Source organism: Oncorhynchus kisutch, linkage group LG17 (genome assembly GCF_002021735.2).
Source record: "Oncorhynchus kisutch isolate 150728-3 linkage group LG17, Okis_V2, whole genome shotgun sequence".
Lineage (NCBI taxonomy): Eukaryota > Metazoa > Chordata > Actinopteri > Salmoniformes > Salmonidae > Oncorhynchus > Oncorhynchus kisutch.
The window spans coordinates 25,783,590-25,798,810 of record NC_034190.2 but is presented as its reverse complement, the minus strand read 5'-3'; the positions used below and the strand labels follow the sequence as shown (position 1 = coordinate 25,798,810).

The following is a 15,221-nucleotide window of genomic DNA, read 5'->3' as shown; positions in this document are numbered from 1 at the left end:
GGATGTGGTAGGGCTTGAAAACTATTATGGACTACAAAGGAAACCCAGACGCGAGCTGCCCAGTGACGCGAGCCTACCAGACGAGCTAAATGCCTTTTATGCTCACTTCAAGGCAAGCAACACTGAAGCATACATGAAAGCACCAGCAGTTCTGAATGACTGCGTGATAACTCTCTTGGTAGCCGATGTGAGCAAGACTTTTAAACAGATCAACATTCACAAAGCCACAGGGCCAGATGGATTACCAGGACGTGTACTCAAAGCATGCGTGGACCAACTGGCATGTGTCTTCACTGTCATTATTAACCTCTCTCTGACCAAGCCATGTTTCAAGAAGACCACCATAGTCCTTGTGCCCAAGGAAGCAAAGGTAACTTGCCTAACTGATTACCGCCCCAACAGATTACCGCCCCAACAGATCCACAGATGACGCAATCGCACTCCACACTGCCCTTTCCCACCTGGACAAAAGGAATACCTGTGTGAGAATGCTGTTCATTGACTACAGCTCAGCGTTCAACAACATAGTGCCCACGCAGCTCATCGCTAAGCTAAGAACCCTGGGACTAAACACTTCCCTCTGCAACTGGATCCTGGACTTCCTGACAGGCCACCCCCAGGTGGTAAGGGTAAGCAACAACACGTCTGCCACACTGATACTCAACACTGGGGCCCCTCAGGGGTGTGTACTTAGTCCCATCCTGTACTTCCTGTTCACCCACGACTGCGTGGCCAAACACGACTCCAACACCATCATTAAGTTTTCTGATGACACAACAGTGGTAGGCCTGATCACCGACAACGATGAGACAGCCTATAGGGAGGAGGTCAGTGAATTGGCAGTGTAGTGCCAGGACAACAACCTCTCCCTCAATGTGAGCAAGACAAAGGAGCTGATCGTGGACTACAGGAAAAGGCGGGCCGAACAGGCCCCCATTAACATTGACGGGGCTGTAGTAGAGCGTGTTGAGAGTTTCAAGTTCCTTGGTGTCCACATCATCAACGAACTATCGTGTTCCAAACACAGCAAGACAGTCGTGAAGAGGGCACGACAAAAACCTTTTCCCTCTTAGGAGACTGAAAATATTTGGCATGGGTCCCCAGATCCTCAAAAAGTTCTACAGCTGCACCATCAAGAGCATCCTGACCGGTTGCATCACCGCCTGATATGGCAACTGCTCGGCATCTGACCGTAATGCACTACAGAGGGTAGTGCGTATGGCCAATGTACATCACTGGGGCCAAGCTTCCTGCCATCCAGGACCTATAAAATAGGCGGTGTTAGAGGAAAGCCCATAACATTTTCAGAGACTCCAGCAACCCCAGTCATAGACTGTTTTCTCTGCTACCGCACGTCAAGCGATACCGGTGCGCCAAGGAACAAAAGCCTCCTTAACAGCTTCTACCCCCAAGCCCCCCCCCCCATGATTTGTTTTGCACACTGCTACCACTCACTGTTTACTATCTATGTCACTTCACCCTTACGTACATGTACAATTACCTCAATTAACCTGTACCCCCTTTATATAGCCTCGTTATTCTTATTTTATTGTGTTACTTTTTATTATTTTTACATGAGCTTATTTGGTTAATATTAACTCTTGGACTGCACCATTTGTTAAGGGCTTGTAAGTAAGGATTTCACAGTAAGGCCCACACTTGTTGTATTCGGTGCATGTGACAAATAAAGTTTGATTTGATTTGCGAAGGTAACAGAAAGCCTGAGAAACTGAAGATGGTACTTCTCTTAGCAGTGTGTGTATACAGGACAGACTGTTGCCTAGAGAGTGTAGTTGATGTAGTTGACAGTGTGTATACTACAGTAGGTGGCACAGAGTCTACAGACTAGTGTACTTTTTGTAGTTGACAGTGTGTGTAGAGAGGGAAAGATTGTAGCCTACAGAGTGTACTTGTAGCAGGGTGTAGTTGAGTGTTCTAGAGCATCTGCCTCTACACAGGATCATTGGATTGTGCTCTCCTTCAGCCTCTCTCGCCCTCTCTCGGAGGTACAGGGTTAGCGTACAGACTAATGCACTCTTTTCTGTACTCTCTGTCTCTCTTAGGGCTCAGGGTGTTCTTGGTTCTTACTCCGTGTGTTGCAGGTGTGGGAGTCCATGAAGGAGTTAGCAGTGCGCCCATCCTGCTGCAGGGTGCTCTGCTCTGTCATGCTGCAGTCCAGAGAACCTAGCTTCCTGGTCTTCTCCTGACGGTACGACATGGCTGCCTTGTTCAGCGCTACCTTCTTCCTGCTGCACAGAGGAAAGAGAGGAGAGGAGAGGAGAGGAGAGGAGAGGAGAGGAGAGGAGAGGAGAGGAGAGGAGAGGAGAGGAGAGGAGAGGAGAGGAGAGGAGAGGAGAGGAGAGGAGAGGAGAGGAGAGGAGAGGAGAGGAGAGGAGAGGAGAGGAGAGGAGAGGAGAGGAGAGGAGAGGAGAGGAGAGGAGAGGAGAGTGAGTATAAAAAGGAGAGAAGAATAAGAGAGAGCTCAAAATAAGGAAATAGCAAAGAGGGGAAATGAGTGGAAAGAGGGGGGTTGAGGTCAAGGAGTTGAGAAATTGGAAGAAAGGGGAAAAATAAGAGATTAAATCGAGTCGAGGGAGATAAAGGAATATTTGATGATAGTAGCAGGCCCAGAGAGAGAGAGAGAGAGAGAGAGAGAGAATAGACTGGAGAGGTATATAGAGGATGAGGTGGAGGAGATGCTTATCTCCTATAAGTGTCATCTTCCAGGACTACAGAGGGCAAGCGGGTGAAGATTGCACCATAAGGAAAAGATGGAGGGAGAGACTAGGGTGGAGTCACTTACGGGTAGTAAGAGTAAGAATAGAAGTCCCTTCTGATTAGCATGGAGAAAGGAAGAGAAGAAAGAGGAGGAAGAGAGAGAGAGAGAGAGAGAGAGAGAGAGAGAGAGAGAGAGAGAGAGAGAGAGAGAGAGAGAGAGAGAGAGAGAGAGAACAAAGAGACGTGAGAGGTGGGGCCATGGTAGTGAGGTGGCCTCCAGCAAGGCAAAATAAAAAATGTAAAATGTACAGGTAAATAATGAAAACACTAGTAAATGAAGGATAAAAAGTATATTGGAAGCAGGTGCTTCCACACAGGTGTGGTTCCTGAGTTAATTAAGCAATTAACATCCCATCATGCTTAGGATCATGTATAAAACTGCTAGGCAGGCCATTATTTTGGCTACAATGGCTATTCCCTGATTGGATGACAATGCCCCCATCCACAGGGCACGAGTGGTCACTGAATGGTTTGATCATGAAAACAATGTAAACCATATGTCATGACCATCTCTGTCACCAGCTCTCAACCCAATTCAACACTGGTCAGAGATTCTGGAGCGGCGCCTGAGACAGAATTTTCCAACCGCATCAACAAAACACCGAATTATGGAATTTCTCGTGGAAGAATGGTGCCGGATCCCTCCAAAAGAGTTCCAGACACGTGTAGAATCAATGCCAAGGCACATTGAAGCTGTTCTGGCTTGTGGCGGCCCAACACCCTAATAAGACACTTTATGTTGGCAGTTACTTGTATGTTTATGGAGGCAGGGCAAGCGACCATGCAGCAGATAAAATATAGCACAACTGTGACATTGACTGGGTTCCTAGCTAAATAGATTGCTTATCACTTAACTGAATAATATGCCAGGGAGCACAGGTACACATACAGCTGTCAACCAAGGTACAGTTAGCTCAACGGTCTACTGGGGGTTTCTGTCTCTATCACGCTTCTCCCTGTGACGTCCAACCCTGCTTCTCTGAAGTGCGTCCCAGCTCCTCTCCCTTCATCATGAGAAAACCTGAGGTGGTAATTCTATCTGAAAGGCAACAACAACCTTCCTCTCCAATTAATGGCTCAGCCACAGGCACCGTGTTCACAGAGCACTGCACACCAACCCAGATGCTGCTTTTATATCTTCTTTGGCTTGAAAGGGCCCTTGATGAAATATTACAGACTGAGCGTTATTCTCCCAATATGACATCAGAGGAGAAGAGGTAACGGGGAGAGAAGAGGAGTAAAGGAGGAAAAGAGAGGGAAGGAGGAGTGAAGAGGAGTAAAGGAGGAGAAGAGAGGGAAGGATGAGAGTACACTACTGCCAAGCAGTATGTCCTGGTGATGCTGGAGTGAATATTAGAGTTTCATTCCTAGGTGTGTGTGCAGCCAATAGACAACAGACCTTGAAATTAAAAAATGAGTTCTACGCAAAAGCTTGGCAACTATAACTGCACAGCATCTCACAAATAATACCTAGCCATGTGTGTACTTCTGGAAGTAATATACTCTCCATTACCTACCTAACTCCCTATTGAATTGAGTTGGAGTACGCCTGCCAAGATGTGATGGAGAAATACCTTCCCTAATAGGACATAGTTAGTCACATGGCAGTTTCGGACAGGCAGCTAAGAGACAGCCAAAGATAGGCCCCTTTCTGGATCACCTCTATGATCACAATCACCTTTACACACTCACGACCCTCCACTCACCCCTTCTTGATGATGATGACGATGGCCCCCAGCAGCAGAATGAGGACCACCAGTCCGCCAGCACAGGCCCCCAGGATCAGACCCATGTCCTCTGCATGTTGGGACACCTCCAGGGCCCTCTTATGGTCCTTACAGGCAGCTACAGGGTAAAGAGAAGACTGTTAGCCCGTTGAACTAAAGCCTAAGATTCATCCAGGACCCTCTTATGGTCTTTAGAGGGCAGCTACAGGGGAGAGACACAAGGGGGAGAGACAAGTTAGAGTGATAGTCTTTTGTATGTTATAAGACTGTGGTAGCTTGCTGAGCAAAGGCCTAGGCATTAGCTCTGAAGAACTCATGTTTCGGGCGATGATACTCCAACAAAAGGGCCAACCTAGTTAGATTCCTCTCCCTAGTCCCTACACTAGACCACACAGAAGCCTAAGCATCCTGTAGAAAAGGCACACAACCACAAAGACAACCAATTATACCGATGACGATCAGCGATCAAAATATCAGGAGTAGGAAGGCTATAGTCTCGTTCTATTTTTTTCTGTTAATCCCAAAGGAGGCCCAGGGGTATTGTGGTAGTCTGAGAGACGGGAAGGCACGGTGAGCCAGGTTATCAGAGTAAAATCAGGTTATTATCCCTCTCACACTGGGTATTATATCCACCTGGATGAATACACTGGCAGAGGGGAGGAAGGGAGATAGGGGGGACATGGAGAGAGAGGAGGGAGAGAGATATGGAGAGAGAGGAAGAGAGTATGGTAGAGTAAATAAGCTCTGGCTTTGTCCCTGACAATGTTTCATGATAGGTAACAGGCTTGGATAAGGAGGAAGCTTTTAAGCCGCTAACTAACCAGTCACAGTTGGTGTAGCCAGTTTGGACAGCTGGACAGACTTAGCCTACATGTGTTAAGAAAACACACCAGTTACATCAGCTAATAGCTAGCTGGAAGTTCATTCAGTCAGCCATTTTCTATGCACTAACGTCACAGTCTCACCGTGTTCGCTGTGCCTCTACATTTCCATCAGACCTATAACAACAGCTTGAAATCTCTCCCATGATGAATTTGGAGCTCCCATGGTGTCGCTTTCCAGAAGTGTTTATTGCCGACTAGAAACAGAATTGGTTGAGAATTAAGATCCTGAACCCCTGCGAGCATACGCTTAATTAAAAGGCTTCTCTCCGATGGGTAAACAAAAAGGAGGGTGAATGAAATGATCTATCACTGGAGGCACGAAGCTAAAACCAATTATCTACCTCTTTTCACCATCGCCCCTTCTTCTAACGCTTCAGCTGGATGTGGTCCTCTCTCTTTCAGCTTACTTACTATTTAAAAAAATCTCTCTCTCTATCTCGCTCTACCAGTTAGCTGCAGCACAACCAATTTGAACAGGATCCACATCTTCTTTTCTCCCTCCCAGTAAGGCATGCTATTTTGTCTGCAAGGGGGGTAATTTTGCCTGAGCCTTAAAAGCCTGTTCAGGAAACAGAGTGTGTCCTGCAGAAATGTTGATTGCAGATGATTCTAGCTCTACTGGCTAGCTGGCTCTCTCTCTGGCCTCCAAGTCCACTTTACTAATGTGTGTGTGTGTGTGTGTGTGTGTGTGTGTGTGTGTGTGTGTGTGTGTGTGTGTGTGTGTGTGTGTGTGTGTGTGTGTGTGTGCAGATGAGTCACTCTGTCCTTACCGACTCCTGCTGTAAGAAGCACGTTGCCATGGACAAGTTTAGACCACTAAAACTTTCTGCTGTTGTGAGGCAGGGAGAGAGAGATGGGGGAGGTGGAGAGAGAGAGAGAGAGAGAGAGAGAGAGAGGAAAAAAGGAGAGCGAATGTATATATGAGAGAATGTGTGTGAGAGAAAGATTAGGATGGAGGATGTAAAGAAAGGTAGAGGGCTGGAGAGGACACACGTTTCATCTTCATCTGCCAGCGTAAGCGTGTCATTAACCAGATATTGTGCTGGTGTGTGTGCGTGGGCCCGGAACACCTGAGGTGTGACACTAGTCGTCTAAGCGGTAGCCGCCTGTCTCTGTCCCTGTCTGTCTCTCTGCTTCACGCTTGACAGGAGCCCCAGCCTTTCATTACGCAGTCACAGAATGAGAGAGAGAGAGCAAGAGAGAAAGAGAGAGAGCGAAGAAAAAAAATTGTGCGAGAGGAAAATGTTATATGTGTGCATGTGTGTGGGCGTGCTGGAGAGAGATAAAGAAAAGTTGTATAATTAGAGAGTGAGAGAGGAAGCTTGAGGTAATCTGCCTTTGGCCTAAAGAGCAGGAACCTGAACTTCGCAAAAGGAATCGGAAATACAGGCATTGTCATCCAACAAGAAACATGGTATAGAGGAGACGGACCCACTGGTTGCCCTCTAGGTTACAGAGAGCTGGTAGTCCCTTCCACCAATCTACCAGGTGTGAAACAGGAAAGGGACCCAGGGGGTATGCTAATCTGGTAAAGAGCAATTCACTCTATTCAATTAATCATAACAGGAACATTTTACATTTGGCTAGAAATTCAAAAGTAAATGATCTTAACAGAGAAAAATGTCCTGTGTGCTACCTATATCCCCCCACTAGAATCCCCATACTTTAATGAAGACAGCTAATCCTGGAGGGGAAAATCAATCATTTCCAGGCCCAGGGACATATACTTCTGTGGCGACCTAAATGCCAGAACCGAACAAGAACCTGACACCCTCAGCACACAGGGAGACAAACACCTGCCTGGAGGTGACAGCATTCCCTCCCCCATATGCTCCCCTAGACACAACTATGTCAACAAAAATGGGTCACAACTCCTGCAGCTCTGTTGCACGCTGGGTAGGTACATAGTCAATGGTACTCTTTGAGGGGACTCCTATGGTAGGTACACTTATAGCTCATCTCTTGGCAGTAGTACTGTAGACTACTTTATCAATGATCTTAACCCTCTCGCAGAGCGTTCACAGTCGGCCCACTGACCACAGATCACAGCAAAATCACAGTCTACTTGAACAGAGCAACACTCAATCATGAGGCATCAAAGCCAAAGGAAATGATTAATATTAAGAAAGACTATAGATGGAAGGAATGTAGTGTGGAAACTTACCAACAAACAATTAGGCAAGTCAAATTCAATCCCCTTTAGACAACTTCCTGGACAAAACATCCCACTGTAATAGTGAAGGTGTAAACTACACAGTATATTTGACTTCTCAGCTTCCCTATTAAGCATTTCAAACAGAAAACTGAAGAAAATTAACAACAATGACAAATGATTTGATGAAGAATACTAAAAACTAAGAAAGAAATTGAGAATCCTATCAAAACAAAAACATAGAGTCCCAGAAAAATTGAGTCTACGCCTTCACTATGGTGAATCACTAAAACAGTACAGAAAAACACTACGGAGAAAGAGGGAACAGCACGTCAGAAATCAGCTCAATGTAATTGAAGAATCCATAGACTAACCACTTCTGGGAAAATTGGAAAACACTAAACAAACAACAACACGAATAGGTATCTTTTCAAAATGAAGATGTATGAGTAAACCACTTCTCCAATCTTTCTGGCTCTATAACAAAGAACAAACAGCAAAAACATATACATGATCAAATACAAATCTTAGAATCAACTACTAAAGACTAACAGAACCCACTGGATTCCCCAATTACATTGAATGAACTACAGGATGAAATACAAACCCTCCAACCCAAAAATGGCCTGTGGTGTATCCTCAATGAAATGATAAAATATACAGACAACAAATTCCAATTGGCTATACTTAATAACCTCTTACAGCTACCCGCTTACTATTTTCAATTTCTACCTGAAGACATACCCAAATCTTACTGCCTGTAGTTCAGGCTCAGAACCAAGGATATGCAAATTCTTGATTTCATTTGAAAGAAAACACTCTGAAGTTTGTGTAAATGTGAATTGAACATAGGAGAATATAACACAATAGATCGTATTTTTATTGTTGTATCATCATCTTTAAAATGAACAAGACAAAACAAACATTCAGATAGGATGATGGGGACAATTTCAGTGGAAAACAAAGGATGGTTAGAGTACTTGTGCAAAGTTTAAGAATGATAACTTCCAAAATGAGTGTGCTACAAGTCACCCAGGTGTCCCACCCAAGTAGCCCAAATGTGGCCAAATTGGTGAAGTTATACATTTTGAATGGAATAACTACACTGCTCAAAAAAATAAAGGGAACACTTAAACAACACAACGTAACTCCAAGTCAATCACACTTCTGTGAAATCAAACTGTTCACTTAGGAAGCAACACTGATTGACAATAAATTTCACATGCTGTTGTGTAAATGGAATAGACAACAGGTGGAAATTATAGGCATTTAGCAAGACACCACCAATAAAGGAGTGGTTCTGCAGGTGGGGACCACAGACCACGTCTCAGTTCCTATGCTTCCTGGCTGATGTTTTGGTCACTTTTGAAGGCTGGCGGTGCTTTCACTCTAGTGGTAGCATGAGACGGAGTCTACAACCCACACAAGTGGCTCAGGTAGTGCAGCTCATCCAGGATGGCACATCAATGCAAGATTTGTCAAGAAGGTTTGCTGTGTCTGTCAGTGTAGAGTCTAAAGCATGGAGGCGCTACCAGGAGACAGGCCAGTACATCAGGAGACGTGGAGGAGGCCGTCGGAGGGTAACAACCCAGCAGCAGGACCGCTACCTCCGCCTTTGTGCAAGGAGGAGCAGGAGGACCACTGCCGGAGCCCTGCAAAATGACCTTCAGAAGGCCACAAATGTGCATGTGTCTGCTCAAACAGTCAGAAACAAGACTCCATGAGGGTGGTATGAGGGCCCAACATCCACAGATGGGGGTTGTGCTTACAGCCCAACACCATGCAGGATGTTTGGCATTTGCCAGAGAACACCAACATTGGCAAATTCGCCACTGGTGCCCTGTGCTCGTCACAGATTAAAGCAGGTTCACGCTGAGCACATGTGACAGACGTGACAGTCTGGAGACGCCGTGGAGAACGTTCTGCTGCCTGCAACATCCTCCAGCATGACCGGTTTGGCGGTGGGTCAGTCATGGTGTGGGGTGGCATTTCTTTGGGGGGCCGCACAGCCCTCCATGTGCTCGCCAGATGTAGCCTGACTGCCATTAGGTACCGAGATGAGATCCTCAGACCCCTTGTGAGACCATATGCTGGTGCGGTTGGCCCTGGTTCCTCCTAATGCAAGACAATGCTAGACCTCATGTGGCTGGAGTGTGTCGGCAGTTCCTGCAAGAGGAAGGCATTGATGCTATGGACTGGCTTGTCCGTTCCCCAGACCTGAATCCAATTGAGCACATCTGGGACATCATGTCTCGCTCCATCCACCAACGCCACGTTGCACCACAGACTGTCCAGGAGTTGGCGGATGCTTTAGTCCAGGTCTGGGAGGAGATCCCTCAGGAGACCATCCGCCACCTCATCAGGAGCATGCCCAGACGTTGTAGGGAGGTCATGTTGGGAGGTCAGGCACGTGGAGGCCACACACACTACTGAGCCTCATTTTGACTTGTTTTAAGGACATTACATTAAAGTTGGATCAGTCTGTAGTGTGGTTTTCCATTTTAATTTTGAGTGTGACTCCAAATCCAGACCTCCATGGGTTGATAAATTTGATTTCCATTGATAATCTGGAGACGCCGTGGAGAACGTTCTGCTGCCTGCAACACCCTCCAGTACTACAGTGCCTTGCGAAAGTATTCGGCCCCCTTGAACTTTGCGACCTTTTGCCACATTTCAGGCTTCAAACATAAAGATATAAAACTGTATTTTTTGTGAAGAATCAACAACAAGTGGGACACAATCATGAAGTGGAACGACATTTATTGGATATTTCAAACTTCTTTAACAAATCAAAAACTGAAAAATTGGGCGTGCAAAATTATTCAGCCCCCTTAAGTTAATACTATGTAGCGATTTGCTGCGATTACAGCTGTAAGTCGCTTGGGGTATGTCTCTATCAGGTTTGCACATCGAGAGACTGAAATGTTTTCCCATTCCTCCTTGCAAAACAGCTCGAGCTCAGTGAGGTAGGATGGAGAGCATTTGTGAACAGCAGTTTTCAGTTCTTTCCACAGATTCTCGATTGGATTCAGGTCTGGACTTTGACTTGGCCATTCTAACACCTGGATTGGTTTATTTTTGAACCATTCCACTGTAGATTTTGCTTTATGTTTTGCATCATTGTCTTGTTGGAAGACAAATCTCTGTCCCAGTCTCAGGTATTTTGCAGACTCCATCAGGTTTTCTTCCAGAATGATCCTGTATTTGGCTCCATCCATCTTCCCATCAATTTTAACCATCTTCCCTGTCCCTGCTGAAGAAAAGCAGGCCCAAACCATGATGATGCCACCACCATGTTTGACAGTGGGGATGGTGTGTTCAGGGTGATGAGCTGTGTTGCTTTTACGCCAAACATAACGTTTTGCATTGTTGCCAAAAAGTTCAATTTTGGTTTCATCTGACCAGAGCACCTTCTTCCACATGTTTGGTGTGTCTCCCGGGTGGCTTGTGGCAAACTTTAAACACTTTTTATGGATATCTTTAAGGAATGGCTTTCTTCTTGCCACTCTTCCATAAAGGCCAGATTTGTGCAATATACGACTGATTGTTGTCCTATGGACAGAGTCTCCCACCTCAGCTGTAGATCTCTGCAGTTCATCCAGAGTGATCATGGGCCTCTTGGCTGCATCTCTGATCAGTCTTCTCCTTGTATGAGCTGAAAGTTTAGAGGGACAGCCATGTCTTGATAGATTTGCAGTGGTCTGATACTCCTTCCATTTCAATATTATCGCTTGCACAGTGCTCCTTGGGATGTTTAAAGCTTGGGAAATCTTTTTGTATCCAAATCCGGCTTTAAACTTCTTCACAACAGTATCTCGGACCTGCCTGGTGTGTTCCTTGTTCTTCATGATGCTCTCTGCGCTTTTAACGGACCTCTGAGACTATCACAGTGCAGGTGCATTCATACGGAGACTTGATTACACACAGGTGGATTGTATTTATCATCATTAGTAATTTAGGTCAACATTGGATCATTCAGAGATTCTCACTGAACTTCTGGAGAGAGTTTGCTGCTCTGAAAGTAAAGGGGCTGAATAATTTTGCACGCCCAATTTTTCAGTTTTTGATTTGTTAAAAAGGTTTGAAATATCCAATAAATGTCATTCCACTTCATGATTGTGTCCCACTTGTTGTTGATTCTTCACAAAAAAATACAGTTTTATATCTTTATGTTTGAAGCCTGAAATGTGGCAAAAGGTCGCAAGGCACTGTACATCTGCAGTACAGCGCCCTTAACCACTGCGCCACCCGGGAGGCCTACAATACAAATTTTGATAAACTCCCATATCTACTGGGTGAAATACCACAGTGTGCATCACAGCAGCAATATTTGTGATCTGTTGCAACAAGAAAAGGGCAACCAGTGAAGAACAAACACTATTGTAAATACAACCCATATTTATGTTATTTATTTTCACTTTTTTAAATTGAACTATTTGCACATCGCTACAACACTGTCTATATACATAACATGACATTTGAAATGTCTTTATTCCTTTGGAACTTCTGCGAATGTAATGTTGACTGTTCATTTTTGTTGTTTATTTAACTTTTGTTTATTATCTATTTCACTTGCTTTGGCAATGTTAACATATGTTTACCATGCCAATAAAGCCCCTTGAATTGAATTGAAAAAGAGAGAATTCCAGTGTACCCTTCCTCCTGAACCTCTCTCTTTGCCACCACCACAGGAACAGCACCAATCTCTCCTCTCCTCTCTTCTCCTCCCTCCATTCACCATGCCACCCTGCCACCATCAAGAACCAACTGAAGAGTACTAGAAATATCCTGCCGGGAACTCTTCTCTGCATACACCCACAGCTCCTCTGCCTGGGTGGTGTGTAGCGCCAACAGACAATGGCAAGAAGAGACCCCTTGATGTCAGGACACTTCAAATAACAAAGAGAGAGCAGGAAGAGAGAGAGTGTAAGAGAGCAGGCATCCCTCTCCCTCTCTCTTACCCTCCGAGTGACAGGGATGCTTTCCATCCACATCAGAGTGCATCTGAAGCATCATGGAGCATAGAAGATGTAAATACTGCTTTGCCAGGAAGTATTCTTATGTAGTCTATTTCTCAATGCATGCCTCTCAATGATGAAGATCAAAGAAGATAGAATGGAATGATCTGAACGTACCTTTACGGGCAATCCGGATGCAGTTAATTCTTGTCTCCTGAAACAAGAATGGGAGATTCATTAGCATGGGGTAACCACAACCAAAAATCGTTTTTTTAAGCATAGAACAGGTGTCAGAGCGTGTGTGTATCTATGTGTTTGTGTCTGTCTGTCTGTCTGTCTGTCTGTCTGTCTGTCTGTCTGTCTGTCTGTCTGTCTGTCTGTCTGTCTGTCTGTCTGTCTGTCTGTCTGTCTGTCTGTCTGTCTGTCTGTCTGTCTGTCTGTCTGTCTGTCTGTCTGTCTGTCTGTCTGTCTGTCTGTCTGTCTGTCTGTCTGTCTGTCTGTCTGTCTGTCTGTCTGTCTGTCTGTCTGTCTGTCTGTCTGTCTGTCTGTCTGTCTGTCTGTCTGTCTGTGTCTTAGTCACCTAGACACTTTGTGTTTTAAAGCACAAAATACCTAATTAATGAATAAATGAATGGGTGTGTGAATGAAACGTTCTCTGTTCTCATCAACAACATCCAGGCCCCTGGCCCACCCAACCCATTACACACACACTAGTACGCACGTACATGTATGTGCATATGTGTCTGTGCGCTACAGTGTTTTATAAAGAACTGATTGCACCAATCTGGCTGTCTTTCAAGCTCCAGTAAAACATATCTGTCAAAGTCATTACAGTTCCATTCAGTGGCAGCAGCAGCTCTCAAAGCCATGGTTCTGGAAACCTACAGCTATTTATCTTGAATAATTGTCAAATAAATAATGTGCGTCCCCCTTTTTACAGACTCGAAAAGCCACGTTTTATAAACAGAATGAGAAACTGCTCAGGGCAGACAGAGAAACAATCATTTACATGAATTCTAATATTCCAATGTTGTTATGAGCTGCCGTGTCAGGATGAAATAGAGTGGTGCCTATATCTCTAACTCAGGTAAATACACACACACACACACACACACACACACACACACACACACACACACACACACACACACACACACACACAAGCTCCTACCCAGCCAATCACAGTGATACCAGAGACACGTTATCAAATTAAGATTAGAACATGCTAAATCAAGTATTTAATCTAATCTGGGCTCTGAGATTGGAGTCAGAACCCTTTCACCTCAGCGCCTACTAACTTACCTTTTTTAAATGAAAACCTGTTTTCCGAGTGGGTCTGTTTCCGCTAAACTCTTAGTCATGGAGATAGAAGTTGCATTTACCCACAATTCTCAGATTATTACAGTCCCACCTGCTGATATGTCATGCGTCACCTCTGTCAAGGTTGACATGACTCGGACTCTCAGCACTTTTTGGTATAAAAACGCAAATCCAAAATGGTACCCTGTTCCCTATATAGTGCACTACTTTTGACCCTGGTCAAATGTCATTTGGACTTCTACTGACTGCTGATGACACCTCATTGCCTGATATGTTCTGATGTTATTTATAGAATGATCCTCAGATATGATATGTCAATATTTTCAGCCGATATCAGAGGTTGAGTGGCAGGTAGCTGGTAGCACCTGTCACAATAGTGTACAGTAGCATTTCAAGATCCTGAAGCTGACTATGCTGTTCACTATCATTAATATTGCATCTACAGAGAATTGGGGAACGGGTCAATTGATTTGAGGCAATTCCATGCGAGAAATTGCCAAGAAACTGAAGATCTCGTGCAACGCTGTGTACTACTCCCTTCACAGGACAAATCAAACTGGCTCTAACCAGAATAGAAAGAGGAGTGGGAGGTCCCGGTGCACAACAGAGAAAGAGGACAAGTACATTAGTGTCTAGTTTGAGAAACAGACGCCTCACAAGTGCTCAACTGGCAGCTTCATTAAATAGTACCCGCAAAACCCCAGTCTCAATGTCAACAGTGAAGAGGCGCCTCTGGGATGCTGGCCAAGAAGGCCAACATCACGAAGTCGCCTCTTCACTGTTGACGTTATGACTGGTGTTTTGCGGGTACTATTTAATGAAGCTGCCAGTTGAGCACTTGTGAGGCGTCTGTTTCTCAAACTAGACACTCTAATGTACTTGTTCTCTTGCATCCCGCTCCTCTTTCAATTCTGGTTAGAGCCAGATTGCGTTGTTCTGTGAACTGAACAGTACACAGCCTTGTACGAGATCTTCAGTTTCTTGGCAATTTCTCGCATGGTATAGCCTTCATTTCTCAGAACAAGAACAGAGTTTCAGAAGAAAAGCTCTTTGTTTCTGGCCATTTTGAGCCTGTAATCAAACCCATAAATGCTGATGCGCCAGATCATCAACAAGTCTCAAGGCCAGTTTTATTGCTTCTTTAATCAGAACAACAGTTTTTAGCTGTGCTAATAAAATTGTAAAATGGTTTTCTAATGATCAATTAGCCTTTTAAAATGATAAACTTTGATTAGCTAACACAACGTGCCATTAGGACACAGGAGTGATGGTTGCTGATAATGGGCCTCTGTACGCCTATGTAAATATTCCATTAAAAATCATCAGTTTCCAGCTACAATAGCCATTTACAACATTAACAATGTCTACAGTGTATTTCTGATCAATTTGATGTTATTTTAAT

The 15,221-nt window shown here is 44.7% G+C and overlaps 1 protein-coding gene across 8 annotated transcripts in view; it reads right to left on the bottom strand.

The window, feature by feature from the left end:
- Window positions 1-15,221, bottom strand: part of LOC109907395 (receptor-type tyrosine-protein phosphatase U) — a 270,543-nt gene that overhangs the window by 41,282 nt on the left and 214,040 nt on the right. For 6 of the 8 annotated variants that reach the window (XM_031793448.1, XM_031793451.1, XM_031793454.1 and 3 more), the window contains exons 14-17: window positions 12,677-12,713; window positions 4,485-4,623; window positions 2,804-2,833; window positions 2,089-2,249 (exon numbers count right to left, since the gene is read on the bottom strand). In XM_031793448.1, coding sequence (XP_031649308.1) covers window positions 2,089-2,249; window positions 2,804-2,833; window positions 4,485-4,623; window positions 12,677-12,713 — 367 coding nt within the window. The remainder of the gene's footprint in view (window positions 1-2,088; window positions 2,250-2,803; window positions 2,834-4,484; window positions 4,624-12,676; window positions 12,714-15,221) is intronic. The other 2 variants (XM_031793455.1, XM_031793449.1) reach the window with 1 other exon arrangement.